This window comes from Microdochium trichocladiopsis (assembly GCF_020744255.1).
Source record: "Microdochium trichocladiopsis strain MPI-CAGE-CH-0230 chromosome Unknown B0I36scaffold_10, whole genome shotgun sequence".
Lineage (NCBI taxonomy): Eukaryota > Fungi > Ascomycota > Sordariomycetes > Xylariales > Microdochiaceae > Microdochium > Microdochium trichocladiopsis.
Window position 1 is genome coordinate 1871971 of NW_025763553.1, and position 22742 is coordinate 1894712.

Here is a 22742-nt window from a genome sequence, read left to right on the forward strand (position 1 = left end):
TATTAAGGGCGGGTTTGTTGGCGCCGCCAATAGCCCCTCCACTGCCCCGACCTCGGGGCACGAGGGTCCATTGCAGCCCCTCCACGCTTGCATGACTCAGCCATGGCGCCCCCCATCAAGTCTTCACTCGTGCTGGTGCTAGTCGCCAGTGTGTGTCGCGAATGATGTTTCAACTGTGATGATGCCTGGCACCTTGAGAATATTTGGCCGACGAATGCACATGAATTGAGCAGGCTTGTTACAGAATTTCAGGAGCGTCTCGCCAGTTCTCTTTATCTCTTCGACTCGATGCACAATCGTCTGTTCTCTGGACTTTTGGAACTGTACTTTGCTGCACACCGTTCATCACCTCTGCATCGCCAGATAGACCACACAAGCCCGCGCCTCTGCGCCATCTTTTGGCTCCAAGAAACACATGGATGAGGTGCGGCAGTATTTGGATGGCTTGAACGAGGACCAGCTCCGGTTTGCCCGCATTCTCCTGGCCAGCAGATCGGGGACCGACATAGTCGCGCAGGCGCCGCTTGAGATTGTGGCTGCAATCGTGCAGTTATTGGATAACGCCAGCTTCGGGTCTTGCTTACTTGTTTCCAGAGGTTGGCGACGCCGGCTGCTGTCAAATGTTCCTCTTTATGCTTTCGCGCGAGCCGCATACCCTTCACTGTTCCACGCTTCCCAGCCGTCGCGGTCTGTGATCCTCGAGGCCTTTGCGTCCACCTCTCGCCGGGATGCTAGCACGTTCAAGTCTGTGCTTCACACCAAGCTCTGCTTCGACTCTTCCGTCTTTCATTTGACCGAGCCTCCAGAACAACAGCAGCCTGCACGTACAGCTTCGGCGGACGAGGAAGTGGTAGACGACGCCACAATCCGGTATGCCAATGGCAAGCTCGCATGGTGCTTTGGCTGGACCTTTTTTGTGCTCGATGACCTACACTTCCACACACGGAGATACCTTTACTCGCCCCTCGAGAGAATGCTCCCGCCTATGATGAACTTGCTCGCCCTGGGTGATCAGCTCGTCGTTGCGTATGGTGGTGGCCATTTGTTTGCTTGGAACCACGCAGAAGAGCCAATATCGTAAGTGTGACCCTGGCGATGGTGCCATTCAGAGACGGAAATGCCTTGATGTCAACCAAATGCGTCGGAGCACTGCAGCCCGCAGTCATGGATGCCTGATGTGAAACTTCAACTGGTAGAACCACCGTTTTACTCTTGACAACTCTGCAGCCAGGTCTGAAGTTCTTCAAGCACGCAATCTGCGCGCCTTCACGGCTCATTAGATGTAGTTTCCAGTAGGACGAGAAGACACAACCACCTTATACTGCGCCCGCGACATATGTAAGATCTCTCTACTGACTTTTTACAGCAAACGATGGAAGCGGATTGCGAGCATGCCGCGGCACTGCGAAACAGAGGGTCTGAGGATTGTTGTTGTCCTTGATTCGCGCGCAGTGCTCGACTGGGACTTCGCTACAAACAGGATGTCCGAGATATCCATGCAAGGAACGCTCAACGATCTATCCCACATCACCGGTGTCGCTCAGTCTCGCGGATCCTGGACTCATCTTGGCGTTTTGGTCCACCCAACGCCGGGGGCGACGTCTTCGTTCTTGTCCGCCTTCCGATCAGATCACGAGGATGTGAGCATCTGGTTATATGAGGTGACAGACGGCGTACTCAGGCCGGACTCTTACAAATTGGTCCCGGTCAAGGTGAACGCTAATGCACATGGGCCACAAGAGTTACCATTTGTCACAATCCAAAAGTCGAATTGCTTCGGGAGCTATCAGATATCCTTTCGTCAACGTCATCAACACAAGCCCCAACTTGATTGCCTCTACGAGTACAACATCTACTCATCCAGGTTGACCCAAGTAGAGTCCAACCACCACTACAGCTTTGGTTCCAGTGCCCTGTGGAATAATCGACTATATCATACCCACTCAACAAACATGGTAAGGACAGAGGGAAATAAACAGATTTTGGGTCAGGAGGAAGTTGAGCTCTGCCGCCACGCCACGGACCTTGGACCCGTGGAGAATGCTCTCTGTGATCTCGTGTCCCACGAGGAGAAAGAGCCTGAAAGGCTTGGTTCCTTTGATGGCGGCGGCAACCTGTTCACACAGGAACTATTCTCGGATGACATGTTCGTGGTCTGGTGTCCGCCCGACGGACGGTTGTCAGTTTGGACATTCCAATGAGGCGGGGTCTCGAATGGTAGTCCAATGTGACGCCATGCATTAGATGAGTGAGGTCAGAGAGTTTTGCAGCCGAGCACGATGGAGTTCAGCTACAAGCTATTGACCAAAAGCGCCATGCACGCTGAAGTATATCAAACCGCCAGGGATCTGTCAAAGAGCTGCCCTTGGGAGGAGAACTCGTCTTCAGTCTCATGTGTTTTGCATACTCACCCCTAGCACTTTGGCAAGTGCGATTCAAGGTACTCCCGACCACTCGGACTAGGAAGACGGTATGGATACTTCTTCTCTCCGACATTTCCAGATTTTGCCTGGACGACAATTGTTGATCTGTGACAAGCTTTGCGACCTCTAGCGAATCGCAACTCGTGAAAGCACAACGGCAAGATGCCCCCACAACAGTGTTGTGCTCTCAGGAACACCCTGGAACGATATAGTTTTGCCGGATCTTGGACGTTGGGCCAAGAGCGGTAGTCCAACAGCCAAGCGCATAAGTTGGCATTATGACAACCAGTCCCGGAAAGGAAGGACGCCGGGCAAGCTCACCAATCAGAGCCCGATGGTGACTCCCCCCTGCCCATGCCAGAGTCTATCCCACGTCACGAAGACTGACGGAGCCGCCCCCAGCCACCATCGTGTGGGGGCTCGCAAGCAATGCAGGATTTTCTTGTCCTGCGCGGCACCGGCACCGATTTATTGCCGGTGCGACACAAGGTGGGTGGTGAGCGGTGTGTGTCGTGGGAGTGTCCACGGGCTTGTGCCAGGGATGTCCCCAGATGCCCAATCGCTGTCGATATGAGGTCACCTATGACTTGGAAGCCTGGTGACAGGCTTCCCCGCAGGCGGATCAGCTGCCAATGTCACCTCCCGCAGACTCACGACTGCCGGGGTATCTGGACATCCAGCATTGCTGGGCAAGCCCTTGTCGATGGTTGGCGCTCTAGACACGCGCTGCGGGTGACCTCGTGGTCGACACACACCAGGTCCGCCTCGCACGTAATGGCAGCGGCTATTGTGCGCCTCCAACAAATCCGTCCCATCCGACTGTGCCCATACAGCAGCCGCGTGCACCATCTCCAGACGGTTCCTGGCTGCATGCCTCGGCCCTGGCGATCTCCCCACCACTCATCCTCTCTTCACATGATTTCAGTTGTCCATGGAACGCGTCCTCACAAGAACGCCGCGCAAACGCTATTCCGTAGCACCCGTCAACAACAGCCCTCTAAACCAAGCAAATTCGTGGCTCCACGCCGCCCTAGGTACCCCGTGGGGAAAGCGGAGCGGAGCTTACAAGCGGCATTGCTTTGTTCCTCGGGCCCACCATCCCGCACCGCCTCGTGTCTTTCATGCGCTCCCATCTTGCCCGCGTGCCCCAGACGAAATGAGCAATCTCGTCCGATGCCATGAGCAATGGCTGCCGTCTTGCATGCGCCATGGAGCAGGCCTTGTCCTGGGGTTCCCCATGATTCCTGGGGTCCAGAACGTTTACCCCCCAAGGGTGAATCCCGCCAGCTTAATGCGTCTTCGCCGAGAAGTTGCTTCAAGGTTCCACGACGGCGAAAGTGCTTGGCAGGGCTCTATCCGGCGGACGATACTGGATTTTTACTTTTTTGTATAACTACAGCTGTGCTTCCCCGGACTTTCTTTTGTCATTGCTGCTGTGTTGGCCATGCCGCTGCCAATCACTCGTGCTCAGCCTTTCTCGACAACTTTAGACCGTTTGCGGTCACTCTTGCCAGTTGCAAAGGCTACTCTGCTACCTGTCCCTTATAGCCGAGTTCCTTTGAGCGCCCAGGTCTCCTCACACATCTTGCCAACATGAAGACCTCGTTTCGCCTTGCCTCAGCAGCAGTGCTGATCGGCCTGGCTGCCGCCGCTCCGTCGCCAATCGAGCCCGTTGAGAAGCGTCTAATTACATCCATCAACACTGCTCAAGGCACCCTGATCGGGACATCCCTGCTCGGCGTCGAAAGCTGGGGAGGCATCCCCTTTGCGGAAGCCCCAGTCGGCCAGCTCAGACTCAGGCCTCCAGTTAGATCGCAAAAGCACCTGGGCAGGTTCGACGCCACTGGGCCCGGCCCGTCATGCCCGCAGATGCTCTTCTCGACGGACGGCGACATCATCACCCAGGTCCTTGGTGACCTCATCAACAACCCGTTCATACAAAAGGTCACGTCGCAGACAGAAGACTGCTTGACCATGCGGGTCCAAAGACCAGCCGGCACCAAGGCAGGTGACAAGCTGCCGGTCCTGTTCTGGATCTTTGGCGGAGGCTTCGAGTTCGGCTCGGCCCAGATGTACGATGGCACCAGCCTGGTCCTCAACTCGGTGGCACAGAAGAAGCCGTTCATCTTTGTGTCGGTCAACTATCGCACCGGCGGCTTCGGCTTCCTGGGCGGCAAGGAGGTTCTGGCCGACGGCGCGTCCAACCTCGGCCTTCTCGACCAGCGCATGGGCCTCGAGTGGGTTGCCGACAACATCGCAGCATTCGGCGGCGATCCCGACAAGGTCACCATCTGGGGCCAGTCGGCCGGTGCCATCTCCGTGTTCGACCAGATGGCGCTCTACGGAGGCGACAACACGTACAACGGCAAGCCCCTCTTCCGCGGTGCCGTGATGAACAGCGGGAGTCTGGCACCCACGGACCCCGTCGACTGCCCCAAGGCCCAGGCCGTCTACGACCAGGTCGTCCGCAACGCCGGCTGCAGCTCGGCGGCAGACACCCTCGCCTGCCTGCGCGGCCTGCCATACGCGCGGTTCCAGGACGCCGTCAACGGCGTGCCCGGCATCCTCAGCTATACCTCGGTGGCGCTCTCGTACCTCCCGCGGCCCGACGGCGCCGTCCTCCCCGAGAGCCCCGAGGCCCTCGCCCAGAAGGGCCGGTACGCCGCGGTGCCCATGATCATCGGCGACGTCGAGGACGAGGGCACCCTGTTCAGCCTCTTCCAGGGCAACATCACGACCGAAGCCCGCCTGGTCGACTACCTGGGCCGCGTCTTCTTCAACAACGCCGACGCCGCCCAGATGCAGGCGCTGGTCGCCACGTACCCGGCCACCCTGGGCGCGGGCAGCCCCTTCCGCACGGGGCTCTTCAACATCGTCTACCCGCAGTACAAGCGCCTCGCCGCCATCCTCGGCGACCTCGTCTTCACCCTGACCCGCCGCCTGTTCCTCGAGGTCACCTCGCAGCTCCACCCAGAGGTCCCGTCCTGGTCCTACCTCGCGAGCTACGACTACGGCACCCCGATCCTCGGCACCTTCCATGCCTCCGACCTCATCCAGTTCTTCTATGGCATCAAGCCCAACTACGCCGCCGGCGCGTTCCAGAGCTACCTCACCAGCTTTGTGGCCAGCCTCGACCCAAACGCCGGCACCCCAGCGGCCTACCCGCAGTGGCCGCAGTGGAAGGAGGGGAGGCAGCTCATGCAGATCAACGCCAACAGTGGCGGGTTCACGCCCGACAACTTCCGCCAGGACAGCTACCAGTGGATCAAGGCCAACGTGGGCGTGTTGCGGCTGTGAAGAAAAAGAGCGAGAAAAGAAAGGACAGAAAAAGGGGAGGGAGTTGGGGAAGGACGAAAAGGAGAGAAAGAAAGAGCTCACAGCCTTCTAATTCTGTCCTTTTTCTCCTTTCCGTTGTATTTTTATCCCTCCATGGTTCAATCACACACACACACACACACACACAGGTGAAAGAGGGTTTGAAATGCATGGCGGCCGGTTGGGAACTACAAAGTTCACGAGGAAAATGACAAGTTCGCGCGGCTGCCTGGACTTTTTTTGATTGTTTCAGCGTTCATCCGAAGTCGGATTCACACAAGGGAGACTTTGGGGCGGAAGTCTGGGCGCGTTTATTTGCTTCGACGGGAACGTTTTTCTGCTGGGCATATTTACATATTACCTTGGTACTCAATAATGTACATATCGTTGGATCGGAAGGACCCATTATCAGAAACGACTTTGCTGCGCACCTAGTTTCGTTCCCACTCTGGCGAAGGACGCGCCTTCGTCAGCGTGCAGGATGGCTAAATATGCTGTAGTTATTTTCTTGCAGCAGCCTATTAAATGAAATCTTTGTTTTCCATTATACAAATGTACTCAGTGGTCTATCTTTCATGATGTCGTTGTCGCATTATCTTCGTACCACACTAAACAGCTCGTTCGTGTGCATCATACAAGCATGTGTACCATAGCTGTGCCTCTTACTTGCAAATAATGTGCTTTACACAGCAGAATGATCCTGCTGGACCCGGTTATCCTGGGTGGCAAATGAAACCGTCCGGAATCGCCGTGGCGTCGTCGGCAACGGCATCGCGACGCTGCAGGCATCGTCGTCGGTAGTCCCTGTCATAGCTTTGCTGTCGTATGGTGATAGGCCGTCATTCCGGCCGCCAGGTTGCCCGATGGAGATACTGGGGGGTCCTTGCCCTCCTCGGAATGTCCCACCTGGCCCGCCGCTGCCAGGAGGGCCGACAGTGTTCGACGTATTCAGAGAAGAAGTCCAGGTGCGTTGCAGAAGGCCGAGCCCGCCAGGGCGCATGTCCTTTTCTTTGCTCCGCGTCCGGCTCAGCTCGAACCCAAGGCCAGGGCTCAGAGCCGAACTTGTCGCTCCGTTGTTCCAGCTGCCGGAACCTTTCTCGCCCACGATTGCAGAGTTGCTCGTGCTTCGCGCACCGCTGATGTCGAGAATGCTGAAAAAGTCTTCTAGGAATGTCGTCTCAAGCTCCCGCGGCTGGCCGTCGACTGTCCAGTAACGCTCGTTACTGAGTTCCGTGCTCAGGTGTCTGCGGAAGAAGCGGTCTTGTGAAATCCACCAGGCGCGCCAGGTGGTGACGATGAACAAGGTCAGCGGGATAGTGAATGCCCAGTAAATCCAGAATGTTGGCATGACGGTGAACTTGGGAAGGAATTTATTGGCGTCGTCCGATTCTGCCGGATCGCCTGCAGTGCCTCTGGCCCAGTTGAACATGGACAGTCCGAAGAGCGTGCCGATGTATTCTCCTGGAAGAAATATGGCTGTGATCACGGCGAGCGCCTTCATGGAGCTGCTATCTCGGGTACTGGCTACGGCCATCCGCGCATTCAGGTTGTTGTCCTCTTGGGCCATCTTCGAGTAGATCTGTGACGACGCTATCAGTCATCTGAATCCTCGTGCTCGGTACAAGAACTATTTCACTTACGATATCGATTTGCGCTCGACAGCGCAGTTCGGACATTCTCCGATCGGTCTCGAGAGAAGTGCACAAGCGCCATGTGCAATCAAGGTACTGGCGCATCTCATGCCAGTGCTGGATCAAGTCTTCCTCCTCATCATCCTCCTCGTCGCTATCAGACTCGTCATCTTGATTGCTTTCAGGGCTAGTAGCGTCGCTGTGGGACATTTCCTCGTTTTCGGCACGACCCCCGGTAGCCCGCTTCATGCCCCTACTCATGTTCTCCTTCTTTATTTCCTTCAAGCGGAGGTCGAGCTCATCACCCACCTGTATGATGAGTTTGACTGCGCGCTCCATCCACCTGAGAGTATCAAGCAGCTGGATCGCACCTTTGAGGACTTCGTGGGCTTCCTTCATTAGATGAATTGTCTGAGGTGGGACATAGTCTGAAGTCAATGGCATGTCCATTCTGGCACTTGCGTTTGTTGACATTCCACCATAACCAAAACCGTTCAGGTGTCCCGGTCCGTACGGAGGAGCACTGGTGTTGATTGGATCTGGTCGGTGAGGGTGGCTATGAGACTCGCTTCGGCGACTAATCTTTTCGCCAATCATGTCCTTAAAGGTGGAGAGCCTGCGAAGAGGGCCAGGGCTGTTGTGACCCATCCTCTGCGCCTTGGCTTGTGCCTTGGCCTGTGCCTGTTGATTGCGGCGGAACGCTTCCGCATTTGCTTGGCCCGTCGTCCCCGTGATGCCGTCCACATGTGCCTCGAGAAGTAACACCTCGCCGTTGTTTGCGATGACCGCCTCCTCGGTCCGGTAAAGCTGGACTTGCAGCAGCACGATGGGCAGCACTAGGGGGTGGGACCACCGAGAGCGGCTCGAGTCCAGGCGGCGTTCATATTCATCGAGGGCATCGTCATGATGCCACCGCGCGTCAAAGGAGCGACGAATCAGCGCTGTCGTAGTCCTTGTTTTCAACTTATATGTCATCGACAAAAAGTCATAGGGCGGTTGTGGGTTGTTTGAGAAGCTTAAGATGAGGTCTTTGCCAAGATATATCAGTAATGAATTTTTTCAGAGTGTATTTTGTAAAGGGCCGCTTACAGATTGTGTTCCTCTTCGCATCCCAAAAGTGCGACTCAACCGTGACACGCTGAATCGACGGGAGCGTCGCCGAATGAAGACCCAGAGTGTTGTAGTCGTCGGCTGTAAGGACCAAGCCGTCTGGAGTATGTGCGTCCAGAGCGAAAGCGCCACCGTACTGGAGCCGACGGTGGGCAATCACCTGGCGAACTCTGCCACGAAGCAATTCGCTGCCCTTTGGATTCTTTGAGAAGCCGCCGTTCACGTCGAGCCCATGCCCGTCGCTGATGGCCTCATGGAATCTCTGCAGCCCGTCATCGCCCTCGGCCATGATGCTAGGTGACCTGACGGCGCCATTGGGGTCATCTGCAGGCGGCGAGAAGACGGCATACTCATGATACGAGACCCGGCTCTGGCCATGGGTGAGGAGGACGTCCTGGACCTGCTCGCGGAGGTCGAAGGTGAAAAGGTCCAGCTCGGGCTGTGGGGCATGTCGAGCCTTGCTTTTCCTATGCTTCCTTGTCGTCTTCTTCTCGTCATCATCGGCTGCCGTTTTGACAGAAGCCTTTCTGGTGGAGGCAGGCAGAGCGCCAACACCGACAGGGACGAGGCTGCCACGGCGGGTTCCCGGCGTACGGGTGCCGCCACAGGGGTCGTTGGGAGGGCCTCTAACGTCGGCGGCCTGATGGGCAGCGGCGCTCAGTGCGACGTCCAGCTCGCCCAGATCGTAGTCCATCTCCGCGCTCACCGGTCACGACGGGGCGGCGAACGCATGAGCGGCGGTGAATTCCGTAGCTCCAAGACGTGAGGCCCGGGAGCGGCACGGGGACTGCACAGCGGTCTTGCACGAGACGAAAGAGCGTACACGACAGCCGGCAGGACGGAGAGGGCGATGTCTTTGTCTGTCAATGGCTGATGCCGCTAAAGAAAGGCTTGTTGCATGGCAGGAGCGGACCCGGCTGGGGGCGGCGTGGTGTTTATGGGATGGGGGCTATTTTCCGCGACCCTCGGAGGTCCAGGGATGGGGACCGTCGGACGTGCAAGTGGTGCGTGCTGGCTCCGCCCACTGGATGCTTGGCTGGCCAAGCTTGCCAAGAGCACGAGGCTGTACAGTGGTCCAGCATTAAGTGGTTCTCCCCGCCGGGACGCGATGTGACTCGGCCGTTGTCGGTGGGACGAGACTGGCGCAGGGGTCCCTCCTGCAGTATGACATGGAGACATGGAGACATGTTCATGTCGCGGCGGCTGGACGATGAACGAGGCAAGGAACTGCTGGTTCTGACAGGCCTTTGGTAGCCGTTGGTTCTTTCGGGCGTCGACCGGGGCGGACCATGGTCTCCGTGCAGGGCGAGATGGAAGGCTTTGGTCATCATGTGCAAAGTGCATTTCCCATCGCCGAGCAGGTGTTTGATACAGCGCAGTGCACGCCACGGTGGAGTGGCAGCCACTACTCGTGCCCCACACCCGCACCTGCCTATTCCAAAGTGTACGTACGGAGTAGGAGGCTCAAGCGGCTGATTTCTCCGCAGATCAAAGCAGACTGTTGAAAGACGCCCCACAGCCATCGGTTCGTGAGATTGAGGATAGTCATTCGCCAGCATCATAGGCGACCCGCACACGCAGGTCGCATCCTTTGGTGGACTCTTCAAATAATTCATCACGACTCTGCAAGTCACGTGGCGACTGACCTCTAGAAGCCTTCACTATGTCTCCCAGCACTCATAAACTTTCCATTTCGCCCGAGCCCAATCGCCACAGCTCGCAGCTGTACTTCTCGTGGCACTGACATGGTGCTACATACACTCAGATAGCCTTCCAAAATCGTCTTCTCCGGGCATGACGGACAACAGACAGGCTTCAGAGTTTCTGTCAGGCCTGAGCATCAGGCATGTGCTGACAAAAGCCGTGAAGGAACAGAGCCAGGAAGGGAGTGACAGCTAGGGACATATCTTGGAACGCTCTTTTCCATAAGCAAGCATACTTCAAAACTCACAGACATCCTCTCTGACTGTGCTGGTTGGGGATCGATTCATGCCAATGCGCCCACCCAATCTGACTGCTCTAACACGAAGAAAATGCGCCACCCTCCACCAGCCATAACGGCAGGCTGGCCAACTCCCAACTCCATCGACCCCGATACCCATGGCCGGACTCTGGTCATCGTCAATGCCACCACGCTACTGCTCGCGCTCGTTTCCATTGGCCTCCGCCTGTACGCGCACGTCACGATTGTGAAAACGCCCGGCTGGGACGACTTTCTGATGGCCATCGCGGCCGTCAACTGCTGCGGCGTGACCGCTTGTGTTGTCCTCGGTAAGTTCTGCCCTGTGTTCACCGTCCATGTTGGGTCGTTGCGCTGGACCAAAAGAGAAAAAGTGCTCTTACACGAGCTGGGCTGACTGAAACCCCAAAGCCTCCGAGCTATACGGCTGGAATCTGCACGTGTGGGACCTGAGTCCGCTGCAACAGATGCAAGGGCGAAAGGTCTCCATAGCTGCCCAGACAGTCTTCCTTTTCGCCTCCAGCTCCAGCAAGCTGTCCATCCTCACACACTACCTGCGCATTGCGGTGGTTGGGTCGCACTTCCGAAAGGCTACGCTTGCGATGTTCATCGTGGTTGTAGCCACCATGATAACTTTCCTGTCGCTTCTCTGGGCTCAATGCGCGTAAGTCCTGCCCCCGATCTGGCTCATGATTTCCAACCAAGGAAGCTGCTTATTGACCACGCCATGACATGCGACAGTCCCATCACGGGATACTGGAATCTGTCCAGCAATTCGGCAAGCTGTATTCCAGAGGGCCCCCCGCTCTTGGCACAGGCTATTGTGACTGAGTTGATAGACTTGATCGTGTACGTCTTGCCTATGCCCACTCTCTGGGTTCTCAAGCTTCCTTTGACGCAGAGGATCAGTCTCATGGCACTGTTCGGCTTGGGCGCTGTGGTTATAGTGGCGGCTTGCATGCGCGCATATTGGGTCTGGTACATCGAGTTTGCGACATACGACGTAACTTGGTGCGGCTCGGAGTTATGGATTTGGGCTGCTGTAGAGGCCAATCTTGGCGTCATCTGCGGCTGCGCCCCAGCCATGAAGCCGCTTTTGCAAAGGTATAGGCTTATTCGGGGAGGGCCGGGTGACAGCCCATGTAGGGAGAGCATGGTAGACACCAAACAACATGTACCGAGGCGTCTGAGGCAGCCGGCGGATCGCCACCATCGGGTGGCTGCGTTCCTGGTTGAAGGACATCAAGGATTCAAGCAAGTAGAGCATGTCGAGATTGCTGGCAAGGATAGTCTTTCAGTGCGCTGTTGCTCGTAACCAGGAAATCAAAACACAGAATACCTCGGGCTGTTGCAGCTCATCGCGACTTGGCAGCGTTGGCAACTCCGATCCTCTTGCACCAATCCCTGCCATTGTTAACCTGCCATTGGCAGAGCCATCCCTCAATGGCTATCCCGATGAAGCCAGCGATACAGATGCCCCCGCTATCACTGACACTTGTGGCCCCTAGGCTGAACTCGCGTTCCGATACTGGCACGTTCTCCATGATCTCTGCGAACGTGTTGACGTAGACCGCACCTCCAAGCAGGCCTTCCCAGAAGACGACGATGAAAACGACATAGACGGTCGGTAAGAAATCGAACAGAGCGTGACAGAACAGCAAGACGAGATTGGCGACCTGTAGGAAGGATGGCAGATACAGGTGCCGCACGCGGACGAAGGCGATGGACGTACGGGAGATGAAGACGCCGATCTGATAGAGAAATCCGTACATGGGGTAGAACTCGCGGTATTCAGTGAATGGGGACGAGTCGAGTGGGAAGAGCAGCACGGGCGCCACGCCCTGGTTGATGGTGTACTCGGCAACATAGACGAGCAAGAGCGGGAGCATGTATGGAAAGAACAAAGCCTTTGCCCTTCGCAGTTTGCTTGCGAAGCTCGAGGTGGAGCTCTGCACCTGGGAGCCGCCGAGGGCGGATGAGGCGACAGCAGGCCCAGGAGCGAGAAGGCTCGAGGCGGCATCAGATGGGGGAATGTCTTCCAGGTCGTCCTGCTCGAGCTGGTCAATGTCGCGATCAGGCACGGCGTTGTATCCTTTGCCATTGGTGCTTTGTCGCAGAGGCCCTTTTGGAAGGATCACGAAGAAGCTGACAAGCATAATGACGGGTAGGAATGCCGAGGCGAGGAGACTGTTCCGCACACTGAAGCCAATCCAGCCGGTCAACATGACATACAGACCAGCACCCACCAAACCCGCGGCTCCGGTGCCACTGCCCCAAGCGGCCAGGCTCATATGGCCATAGTAGTGGGTCAGACCGAGGAAACTCAGCTCGCCCGCACCGCTGCTCAGACTGGCGAAGACGATGCCAAACATTTTCGCGGCCACTGACTTGTCAGGCGGCGTCAGGGCAATGACGCACATGCCAAGGGACGAGCCTGCCACGAAGACAAGAATGCGAACCCAGTACGGGACGCGATGAATAAAGTATGGCGCAACGAGCTTTGTGAAGAACGAGGGCATCACGTCGGCCAGCAGGACCGCACCCTTGGGAACATCAGAGCCGACAAGGTCCTGGGCAGCCGAGAGAATAATGACATAGAGCACATTGTTGATTAGGCCTGTGGCGTGCACAGTTGTTAGCAGTCTGTGGAGGAGAAGCGACCCGCTCCCAATAGTTCATCTCGGGGACTCACCAAAGAGCCAGAATGCGACGAGCACAGCAGGGTCGCTGCCTGCGAAGATGGAGGACAGCCGAGCACGATAGGCTGCCCAGCTGGAGGACGGCGAGCCTGGCATGGGCAAGAAGCCCGACGCAGCTGGCGAGCGACTCATGTCGGCAGCGCAAAGTAGTGTAGAGTCAGGACGATATAGTGATGAACGTGAGGATGGTACCTTAAGGTAGTCAGCGAAACAAGGGATACCTTCAGGTACGGATGCGGAGGGTCTGGCAGCACATGGCAAGGAGGCGGCGTTGGAGGTGCCGACGTGCAAGCGGAGGTCGCAAGTGCAAACGGCCGCTATCAGCGCTGCCAGTGCTTATCGGGAGGATGGGCGCGCACGGTGAATGGCGCGCGTGACATTGGCGGCCACTTCAACATGCCTGCGCTGATCTGCTACCTAAAGCCCTGCATACGCCATGCCCTGCTTCCAACACCAAGCGTTACACAGCACATTCAATCTGCCATCGCTCCCCAACAGCAGGCTCGATTCCACATGTCCCGCTCTCTGGACATTAAGGTAAAGTACGCTACCGTCCAACCAGGATCTGGGGCATGTCGATCCGACCCAGATACCAGCTGACGGCTCAACGACGCTAGAGCTGGAGCTATTGCTTACAGGCATAAGCGCAGCCATTCGTCGATCACAGCCCTCCGCGTGGAGCTCTCGAGGTATTACAGAGTACAGGTGCCTGCATCGCCTGGGGCTCCAGCCAGCCAAGCCTCTCCCCTCCACAACGCAATCAATATCTGCTGACTTCATAGGCGAGAGTGTGTCGCCATCACCAGACAAGTAGCTGGCACCACACAGCCAGCCTCTCCGCTTCGAGTACCCGCTGATGCGCAGGCGCACCGGCTGACTGGAGGCCATGCGGGCGACACACTTGGCTGGCTGAAACGCTGAGCAGGGATGGTCGGCACAGGTCAGCCTTGGCCTGCGTAGGGCCAGAGGGCTCAGCGCTCCTCTGTGGGCACGACACCGCCTCGCCCTCCCCCTGGACCTTGCCCCAGATGCCCGGCTCATGCACAGCGGTCGCGCTTGTCGTCATGGAAGCCCCACGGACTCCAACGCTGCCACCTCGTTGCGACGCTGACGAGAGGCAACCGCCCGCTGGCTTGCAGCATTTCATGTCGAGGGCAATAGGCTAAGGCACGGCTGCTTCCGCCCCTGGTTGGAGCGGGCATGCTGGTGGTCCTTCTGCTGGGGCTAGCACGAATGGTCAATTTGTGTCCCTCTTATAAACACGCAGGCCATCCTCGTCCCAGAGGAGACAGGACCACAGAGCTACACCCTCCGATTGACACGAGCGTGACCCAGAGCCTCGTCTGACCTCGCCCACTTCACTCGTGGTCCTTCGCCCAGCCTTTGCCACAGCCAACCAGCCCTATCACGGGACCACGCGTCGTAGTCACGTCCCTTCTGGTTTTTGCTTGCCTCTTGGTTCACGGTGACCAGCGGAAAGTCGAATCGCCATAAAAGAACGGCCTGCGCGTGCGGCCAGAGACACGGGCAGAATGGCGTCCAAATCACAAGCAGCAGCCACAGCGGCACACACAACATCATTCAAATACAAGCAGGCACTCGCCATGCAGGAGGAGACCCGCAGAGCGCGCAAGTTCGAGAAGACCGAGTCGGACCTCTCGTCCCTCGCCTTGCGACAGACCACCGCCCCCAGCTCCTCAAAGTTTAGTGCGGCAGGAAAGCTCCAAGATGCCCTCTCCTACTTTGGGACCAAGAACCCGTTCCCTCGCACCATTGACAGAGACGATACAGTCTGGCTTCTTGACAACACCGCTTACCGCAACGCCAAAACTGGCAAGTGGGAGACCGAATATGTTGCGGCCATGTTCTCGCAACACTCGTCCTGTGCTGTCATCGATGCCGTGAACCTCGTCGCACAGCAGATCGAGCTACAGGAGAGTGATGACGGATACCCCACCTTGCAGGAGCGGCTCATGCCTTTCATCCAGGACATCCGGCCGGGAACCACAGTTCGTGTTCTGCACGGTGGCCAGTCGCCACTGATCAAGCTCGGACCTAGTGGGAGGAACGGCATCAGCGCAGACATCAAGCAGATCCCCGACAGCACGAATGGGCACATCACCACAACGTTTGCCAAGGTGCCCAAAGGCGCCAATGGCATTCTGGAGTGCAGGACCTTTTATGCGGAGCCCGAAGGTTGGGGCGTCATCTCTGATGTGGACGACACCATCAAGGTCACCCAGACTAGCGATCCGATCGGCATCCTGCGTAGCACCTTTGTCGACACTCCTCAAGTCTGCCCCGGCATGCCGGAGCTCTATCAGCGGATACAGGGGATTATCAAGGAGACGTCGCCTTGGTTTTATCTTTCTGCCTCACCCTATAATCTGTACCCGTTCCTTCGAGACTTCCGCCAGCACAACTTCCCGCACGGCACCATCATTCTTCGTGACTCTAGCTGGATGAGCATTCCTGGTTTACTGCAGACATTGACCTTGGGCACGGAAGACTACAAGGTCGACCGCATGGAGAAAATCCACTCATGGTTACCGAAGCGCAAGATGATCTGCATTGGCGACTCCACACAATCAGACCCGGAGGCTTACGGCGAAATGTAAGTAGACCCCCTTTCCGTGATTTTCTTGAGAAACCTTTGGCTGACAGTTATCGATCAGTTATCGGAAATATCCTGGCTGGGTCAGGCTTATACTCATCCGCAAGGTTGAGGACATTGCCGCTATTGGCATCGAGGGCAAGAACGAGCTGAAACGCTTCGAGGATGCGTTCAAGGACGTGCCGCGGGATGCATGGCACGTCTTCCATAGCCCGACAGAGTGTGATGAGCTCATTCAGCGTGTTGTTGCAAAGGATCCCTGAGCTGGGACTAGTTGAGGACATGACTTTACGACCACAGACTACTTTTCTCGCGATCGGGATTGCGGTCGTGCGTCTGCGTTCCACTGTTGTTTCGGACATTAGCGTGTGGGCATGCTCTTTCAGATTTTGTACAAGCTTATTTGTTGATACCACGTAATGATATTTCGACATGCATGCTGTGGCTCGGACTTCATCGGGCCGATAAAGTATTCTCTCAAACAAATCTACTACTGCCTTATTGCCTGTTCAACAACAGCAGGAATCTTTCAATCGCGCGAGTGACTCGCAACTTGTGAGCGCCTAGCCGTCCACAACTTCCACAAAGGCATGCAGATATCTGGTTGTTGAGCCTGGCTGCTATCTAGTGACAGCCACATCTCGGCCTTCCTCGATACAACACGCGACAATCTGAAACACCCGCTCGACGCCTTCAACAGTCACGAACTACCTGGGTGCAGCGCTTTCAGAGCGCACTACCTCCAGACCCAGCAGGTACAGGTGCACTACCGACCCCCGTGATGACCTGAAGCAAGAACCGGAGCGCCTCCTCCGCGAACGAGATCATGTTGGCCTCGCGGTCGGTGCCGTTGCCCGTGTTGCTAATCTCCTTGGTGTCCACGACGGCCTCTCCCCCGCTGGGGTCAGTCGTGGCCGCGCTGGCGACGGCCAGGGCGACGTAACCACTTTTTCCCGTGCGTGGAGCAAAAAGAAAGCACGGGGAGATCAGCGGGGAGTTTATAAAATCAGGGAATGGAAAGCATGGAGATCCGTAAAGTTACACGTGCGTAGGGCAGTAGACAGAAGGAATGGCCACTCACGGCGTTCGGTTCGGCGTGTTTCCACCCGTCGGGCCTGCGGTGCCCGACTCGCAGACTGTGTACGTGCTGCCGAGTCTTGCACGGACATTCTCGGCGAGGCCTTGCACGACCTGTGGTGTTGGGCCCCGGTAGGCGTCAATGTCGGCCTGGGTCCAGCCGGCTAATTTTGGTCGAGTTCCTTCTTGTTAGCTCTTCTCCTCCCCTCGATAGAGGACGTTGGTTCTGGTTTCTCATATGATCATGGAAAGAGGTGCTTGTGTTTTGGGGATAGAAATCAACGTGGGGAGAATGAACTTACCGAACGCAACTCTTGACTCGAGGGTGTACAGCTACAGGTTTCCATTGTTTGTAAGCATGAGCACGCCGTGCCTGCGGTCTTCTTGCTTAACAGAATCATGAGACGAATGCGTCAGGGATGGTGGATTTCGTACCGTCAGTCCTCCCTTGAACACCTTTGAAGCACCCGGCTGCGCGAGCAACGAGGCCGAGATGATGCCTCCAGCAGCCTGTCCTGCTCAGTCAGCCGCGTGATCACACACCAGGATGATTCCCCTTCGCAATGTGCCGAACCAGCATTGAATGTGTGACACCTTCGAGCATCTTTGGGCTGAACAGCAGGCTGAAACTCAAATTGTGGATGATTCGCCGCCCGGGTTGGTGAACATACCGTCTCGGCGACGCTGACAGTCTCTTTGCGCAGTTTCAGAAGGGCGACCACTTCAGCGGCCAGAGCCCGGACTCTCAGAGGTGGGAACTCCTTTGGCCCAACCATGGCTGCGGCTTGCAAAAGTTGCTGGAGTTCAATGTAGGAGAAGGTGCGTCGTGAAGATCTGGATAGAAAGTGGAATTCAGGCCAGAAGAGGAGTGAACGTAATTGGATCGAAGACCTCGAAATTTATGAACACTGTCTGACGATGAACGTCATCCATAACGTCGGCACTTGGAGATGGGGCACCTCGTCCCTTACCCCACCCACTGCAGGCCGGTGCGGAGAAGGCACCAGCAACCACCGGGGACTTGACGGCATCCGGGCAGCCAATCAGCTGCTTACACAACGGAGAACCTTCTTGATTTAACCGCAACGCAGCCCAAGCAGGAACCATTTGAGCAAGTTTGTTTTCGCGGAAGTGGACGAGCATCAACGACTCCAGGATATGGATGTAAGAGATGCTGAGAATGCCTTGGGTAGACATGTCGTCATATACAGGTGTTTGAATGTCTTGCGATAGCATTTGATCCGGCATGATCACTCGATAGCATTAGTTGGAAATCAATAAATATATTATTTGCTATTATTTGTGGTAAAGATCGTGGGTTCAGTTTGGTCATTGAGAACGTGCAGTCGTGTGATCATGTAAAGGAGTGTTGTGATGTGAGCCCCGTAGGGCTTAATGTGGTTCCAAGATCAGGTCCACGATCTAGCTAGGGCAGCCGTCACCCCAGCGGTTGCTGACGTAGCAAGTATCGCCGTCTCCGCAGTAGGTCAAGACTGCGATACCACCGTTGGAGTTGACGCAAGAGAAGAGAGTGTTGTTTTGGTATGGAATCGTAGTGGGCAAGCCATAGGCAGTAAGGGCGCCAATGACGCGCTGCGAGTAGTCGCCTATCATGGTGGATAAAGTGTCAGAACGTCAAGCAATGACAAGCAAAGATCTCCGAAATTGACAGATATTACACACCTATGTCGAGAAGGTGAGAACCGCACCACTCCCGGTCTTGAGTACAGAAGGCTGCGGAAGCCAGGGGCGTGAAGGCCGCAGCGCCTGTGAGGAAGAGTGTCGAGATACGGACCATTTTCTGGCGAGCTCTAGATTATGCGAGGCAGTTCAGTGATATTTGTAGGAGGAAGGGAGACTGAGGAAGGAGGTAGGTGTCTGGTGCTTGCTTGTCATAAACATATGCCCTGTCATCGTGCAGAACTGTTGCTCGTTTTATACTTGCTGGATCACGGTGAATCACTTGACCCAAACACGGAACTTCGTCACTTCGTCGCCACAAGGAAGACCTGAGCGGTCTAGAGCCGTCAGCTCGCGATCTGATGACAAGAGTAGTCGCATCGGTGATTACGCGGCAGGACCCTTTCCTATCTTGTGAGTCTCGGCCAGGATCGTCCAGGACGTATGGACGAACGATCCAGGCCGTCCCAGTAGCAAGGCACTCAAAGGGTCCGAGCCCCCCAGAGGGCGAGGCCCATCCAATGACAAGATTGTCCACAGCTTTGGAAGACTTTACTAATGGCAACTTTGTCGACTTCTGCCGCGAGCAACGGGAATAAACGCCCGACACCAGGGTGCTGAACGGAACCGCTCAGCCGTCCAGCCGCTGCGTCACGATGTCTTATGACATGCATTGTGACAAAGCACAGCCAATGAAGTGGTCGACAAGCCACGCTAAAGGTGAGACATGCGTTACCATCGGCGTGGCTGGAAAGGGAAGACAGCCAGGCAGGTCTTTATGAAAGTCTTTCCCAGGCAGCCTAGGCAGGCCGCTTGAGCATTGTGACAACCTTTAAAGCTTGTCCAGGCCTGTTGGGGAGAATGTCTAAGACATAAGACACTACCTAGACCGAGGCGCGGACAGTGCCACGGACTTGGGGTCTTGTGGCCGCCTCCGCGACCCCTCTTCTCTCATAACAATGCCAGCAAGTGGTCTCTCCCGCGGTTTCTCTGCTCATTGATCTAACGCCCCATGACATAGGCATTGTCAGCCGCACAAAAGCCTTTGCAGATCACGAGGCTTGATTCGGGCTATGATACAACGGCACCTCCAATGGCGGCGTTCTTGGGGGTTGCCGATCCGTGCTTGCTCTGTATGGTGAACTTCAGCTCGCTGGCCACTCTGAGAAATTTGCGAGGCGAGCGGGAAAAGGCCCCGTTTGTGCTAGGCATCAGGAGCGGGCAGTGCGGATAAATCCAGATGGGACACGTCTGAGGGGATTGCTGCTGCCCTGCTGGGCCATTTAGAGGAGGATGAGTCCAACCCGTGCACAGAGATCGGTTTGGCTGGCCTTGTTTATACACAAAAGCGTTGACCTCAACGCCTGAGAGTCGACCGTTGCTCGCTGGAGCACCGTCCGTTAAACCTTGATGTCGTGGACTGAGGCATACTGATGACTCAGCATTGGGGGAAGGCGCCTGCTGCACGTCAGACAGTGGTAATGCTCCAGAGGTTGTCGTGCGGGGGCACGTCGGATTGGCCGCATCGACTCACAGCAGCCGCCCGACTTCCTTCCTCCCAAATACAAGACCATTGAGCATTACCCTGGCACTTCCAAGACATAGCCTCTCCGTGACAGCTCACTACTGTCCTCGCATCTTCACCAGTCTCCCACGTTCCCGCCGCCCTCATCCGACAGGGCCGCTAAAGGTACAGGGTCCCTAAACTTGTTGTGAGACAGTGAAGGCCTGACCACACCTTGTCCTGTAGACACCTCGGCCAGACCGCCTCAGACTCCAATCCAGAGCGGCTCTCACACACCCTCCAGCCATGTCAGACGGGCCAGACGTTAAGCGTCAGAAGACATCAGACGGCTCAGGCTCATCGAGTGGCACGGAGTACGAGCTCATCTACTGGCCTGGGATTCCGGGTCGCGGTGAGCACGTCCGGCTGTGTTTCGAGGAAGCTGGCGCCTCGTACACCGATTCTGCGCTTCTCGATGGAGACGCCGGTGGCGTGAAGGCTGTCATGGTCCAGATCGATGCCTCCAACAAGGGCAGCGCCTCCAGCCCCCCTCCCCTTGCTCCACCAGTCCTACGACACGGGGATCTCACCATTTCGCAATTGCCAAACATTCTCCTGTATCTGGGCCCTCGTCTTGGCCTGGGCCCTGCGCTCACTGGTGGGGATATTCCCAAGGAGATCTACAATATCAATCAGCTAGCATTGACAGCGCTTGACGGCCTCAGCAACGAGCCGCATGATTGCCATCATCCCGTTGCTGTCGGTGACTATTATGAGGACCAGAAGGACGAGGCGAAGCGGAAATCCAAGGACTACGTCCGCAACCGCCTGCCAAAGTTTCTCGGCTACTTTCAACGGGTGCTCGAGGGCGAGGCGAGCGGCAATGGGCCCTGGCTCCACGGCGGTGCTTTAAGCTGGGCAGACATTGTCCTGTTCCAGGTCAGTCCTTCCCTTTCCACAAAGTGGCGTCTACTAGAATGCATCGAGCTAGTCTCGGATGGTCTGGACACCACACGATTAGTGACTTGGCTGTGCGTAAGCTAATGCTCACTTCCCAGGGCCTCGATGGCGTCAAATTCGCATTTCCCAAGGCGACAGGCGCGGCTGAGAAGTCAGGCAAGTACGACAAGGTGTTTGCCTTGTATGCCGCGGTCAAGGAGCGACCAAACATCAAGAAGTACCTCGAAAGCTCAAGACGGCAGAAGTACTCGATGGGCATCTACCGATATTACGAGGAACTAGATTTTGACCTCGAAGAATAGGCACTTGTCTACCGGTCCACATATGTACCTACCTAAAGTAGATAAGTGAACCAGAACCACCAGACAAAGCAGCACAATATTTTGGGCGCTTAACCAAACAAATCGCCTCGCTTGAGACGCCCGATTCTGCTGTGCGATCCTGAGTCTTTGCCGACGCGGATCACGTTGATTAGTCCTTTGATGTCCATAGCGCCGATCCCCACAGCCCTGCACGACGGGCGGCTCTGTAAACAGGCCCTTATGCAGACTGATAATACCCTGATTGATCTGAGGCGGGCCAGGGTCGGTGGCGCCCTCTGGGAGACCCTCGTCGCCAGGGCTCTCGTCAGTGACTGAATCACAAATGACGTTACGTGGCTGCGGTGATGGTGGGGTCCTGGGCGTTGGTCTCGGCTCATGGTGCTATCGCGACGGAGGAAAAAGGAAAGATACTGACTAAAGACGGGGACAACGGCGCTGCACTTACCAGTACGAATTGACCCATTCGCCACAGCACAGTCTGTTCTCGCCGTGAGAATACCAGAGGAGCCAATCTACCAAATTCATCAGCAACGTCATCAGTATTTGTCCAACGTACGGCTCATCGTCCTGGCCTAGATTCTGTGGGAACATGATCTGCCTGTCTTCTCGAAGCTCGGAGGGCAGAAAGCCACGGCCAAGAAACTTTGTCTAATGAGTGAGAGAATCTTGCTTACTTAGATCAAGCACGTTGAGCGAGTAATAGTCTTCGTTGTAGTCGTAGTTGTAGGCTTTGACCTTGCACGACCACGGCGCCTGCTCGTAATCCGAGCGGAGATTCGTGCGCTGGCATTCCTTGGTGCAGTCCTTGATGCCGCCGTAGGTTCTGATCCCGTGTCAGCAATGCCAGAACAAGGCGACGATGAGCCGTTTGACGCGCGTGCACCCGGTGGCGAGTGGCTTCCCGTGGAATCCGGCAATCAGAAGTGGTGTGGCCATGGAAGGGAACCTACCCTCCGAGGCTGACGATGATGACGCCGTGCCAGCATGCGAAGCACTTGTCGAGGTTGATCGAGGTCCATTTGCCCTCGGTGCCGTTTTCGCCGCACTCTGCGGAGATCCACGTGTTGTTTAGAGTCCATTCTCCGTGTCGCGTGTCTGCATCAGCCAGCAATGTCTCTTAACCCGATTGCCACGAGTCAAAAGCATGCCGTATATCACGGGCACTGCACATGAGTCTCACACATGACGCATGCAACTCAAGGCAGACTCGCCGCACCGTATTGAGGTGACGTCCCTTCCGCGTCCATGCTTCCTGGTGCTGCGAGAACGGCCAAGAAGGAGAGTGAGGCGACTTGTGGTCCATCCGGTGTTGCAGTACGGACTGAAGCCGGTCTCTGCGAGGGGCAGACGAGGCGGCGAGCACGAGGCTCACAAGGCCGGTCAACAGGGCCGAGAAGAGGTAACACATTGGGGGCCCCGGGTTTTCGCAGATGGCGTTGATTCGTG

General features: G+C 56.4%; 9 protein-coding genes across 9 annotated transcripts; 5 read left to right on the plus strand and 4 right to left on the minus strand.

Moving 5' to 3' along the window:
* The first annotated feature begins 201 nt into the window (after nt 1-201).
* Nucleotides 202-2633, plus strand: B0I36DRAFT_334197 (uncharacterized protein). Its single transcript, XM_046155318.1, has 2 exons — nt 202-1077; nt 1367-2633. The coding sequence occupies exons 1-2, from the start codon at nt 416-418 to the stop codon at nt 2199-2201; spliced, it is 1497 nt and encodes a 498-aa protein (XP_046007493.1). The 5' UTR covers nt 202-415; the 3' UTR covers nt 2202-2633.
* Nucleotides 2634-4016: 1383 nt separating this feature from the next.
* B0I36DRAFT_377206 (Alpha/Beta hydrolase protein) lies at nt 4017-5720 on the plus strand (the record flags this gene model as incomplete). The annotated part of the gene is given in 2 exon segments (XM_046160533.1): nt 4017-4367; nt 4380-5720. 2 exon segments carry the CDS (start codon nt 4017-4019, stop codon nt 5718-5720), a joined length of 1692 nt encoding a protein of 563 aa, XP_046007494.1.
* Nucleotides 5721-6420: 700 nt separating this feature from the next.
* On the minus strand, nt 6421-9173 carry B0I36DRAFT_367714 (uncharacterized protein; the record flags this gene model as incomplete). Its single annotated transcript, XM_046159516.1, has 3 exons — nt 6421-7317; nt 7379-8397; nt 8459-9173. The coding sequence occupies 3 exons, from the start codon at nt 9171-9173 to the stop codon at nt 6421-6423; spliced, it is 2631 nt and encodes an 876-aa protein (XP_046007495.1).
* A 1339-nt stretch (nt 9174-10512) lies between these two features.
* B0I36DRAFT_225874 (uncharacterized protein) lies at nt 10513-11550 on the plus strand (the record flags this gene model as incomplete). Its single annotated transcript, XM_046149074.1, has 3 exons — nt 10513-10750; nt 10851-11103; nt 11181-11550. Coding segments are annotated over 3 exons (861 nt in total), but the record flags the coding sequence as incomplete, so codon positions are not given.
* Nucleotides 11551-11794: 244 nt separating this feature from the next.
* Nucleotides 11795-13270, minus strand: B0I36DRAFT_353968 (protein btn-1; the record flags this gene model as incomplete). Its single annotated transcript, XM_046157254.1, has 2 exons — nt 11795-13056; nt 13132-13270. 2 exons carry the CDS (start codon nt 13268-13270, stop codon nt 11795-11797), a joined length of 1401 nt encoding a protein of 466 aa, XP_046007497.1.
* Nucleotides 13271-14742: 1472 nt separating this feature from the next.
* On the plus strand, nt 14743-16015 carry B0I36DRAFT_252780 (uncharacterized protein; the record flags this gene model as incomplete). The annotated part of the gene is made up of 2 exons (XM_046150707.1): nt 14743-15752; nt 15814-16015. The coding sequence occupies 2 exons, from the start codon at nt 14743-14745 to the stop codon at nt 16013-16015; spliced, it is 1212 nt and encodes a 403-aa protein (XP_046007498.1).
* A 182-nt stretch (nt 16016-16197) lies between these two features.
* On the minus strand, nt 16198-17728 carry B0I36DRAFT_334205 (putative competence/damage-inducible CinA family protein). Its single transcript, XM_046155319.1, has 5 exons — nt 17501-17728; nt 17265-17339; nt 17132-17162; nt 16834-16993; nt 16198-16698 (listed from the first exon to the last, which is right to left on the minus strand). The coding sequence occupies exons 1-5, from the start codon at nt 17603-17605 to the stop codon at nt 16479-16481; spliced, it is 591 nt and encodes a 196-aa protein (XP_046007499.1). The 5' UTR covers nt 17606-17728; the 3' UTR covers nt 16198-16478.
* Nucleotides 17729-18098: 370 nt separating this feature from the next.
* Nucleotides 18099-18792, minus strand: B0I36DRAFT_388036 (uncharacterized protein). Its single transcript, XM_046161212.1, has 2 exons — nt 18513-18792; nt 18099-18436 (listed from the first exon to the last, which is right to left on the minus strand). Exons 1-2 carry the CDS (start codon nt 18625-18627, stop codon nt 18252-18254), a joined length of 300 nt encoding a protein of 99 aa, XP_046007500.1. The 5' UTR covers nt 18628-18792; the 3' UTR covers nt 18099-18251.
* Nucleotides 18793-20049: 1257 nt separating this feature from the next.
* B0I36DRAFT_275838 (glutathione S-transferase domain-containing protein) lies at nt 20050-21377 on the plus strand. The gene is made up of 2 exons (XM_046151379.1): nt 20050-20952; nt 21072-21377. Exons 1-2 carry the CDS (start codon nt 20320-20322, stop codon nt 21273-21275), a joined length of 837 nt encoding a protein of 278 aa, XP_046007501.1. The 5' UTR covers nt 20050-20319; the 3' UTR covers nt 21276-21377.
* The last annotated feature ends 1365 nt before the right edge of the window (nt 21378-22742 follow it).

Bases quoted from the DNA above. Each gene is read 5' to 3' on its own strand.
- B0I36DRAFT_275838 (XM_046151379.1), top strand. From the start codon at position 20,320: ATGTCAGACGGGCCAGACGTTAAGCGTCAGAAGACATCAGACGGCTCA. The intron at 20,953-21,071 runs GTCAGTCCTTCC...CTCACTTCCCAG, and splicing joins CAGACATTGTCCTGTTCCAG to GGCCTCGATGGCGTCAAATT.
- B0I36DRAFT_334205 (XM_046155319.1), bottom strand. From the start codon at position 17,605: ATGGTTGGGCCAAAGGAGTTCCCACCTCTGAGAGTCCGGGCTCTGGCC. The intron at 17,340-17,500 runs GTATGTTCACCA...TGAGCAGGACAG, and splicing joins CTGTCAGCGTCGCCGAGACG to GCTGCTGGAGGCATCATCTC. The intron at 16,699-16,833 runs GTGAGTGGCCAT...CACGGGAAAAAG, and splicing joins AACACGCCGAACCGAACGCC to TGGTTACGTCGCCCTGGCCG.
- B0I36DRAFT_388036 (XM_046161212.1), bottom strand. From the start codon at position 18,627: ATGGTCCGTATCTCGACACTCTTCCTCACAGGCGCTGCGGCCTTCACG. The intron at 18,437-18,512 runs GTGTGTAATATC...CCACCATGATAG, and splicing joins TTCTCACCTTCTCGACATAG to GCGACTACTCGCAGCGCGTC.
- B0I36DRAFT_334197 (XM_046155318.1), top strand. From the start codon at position 416: ATGGATGAGGTGCGGCAGTATTTGGATGGCTTGAACGAGGACCAGCTC. The intron at 1,078-1,366 runs GTAAGTGTGACC...GACTTTTTACAG, and splicing joins CACGCAGAAGAGCCAATATC to CAAACGATGGAAGCGGATTG.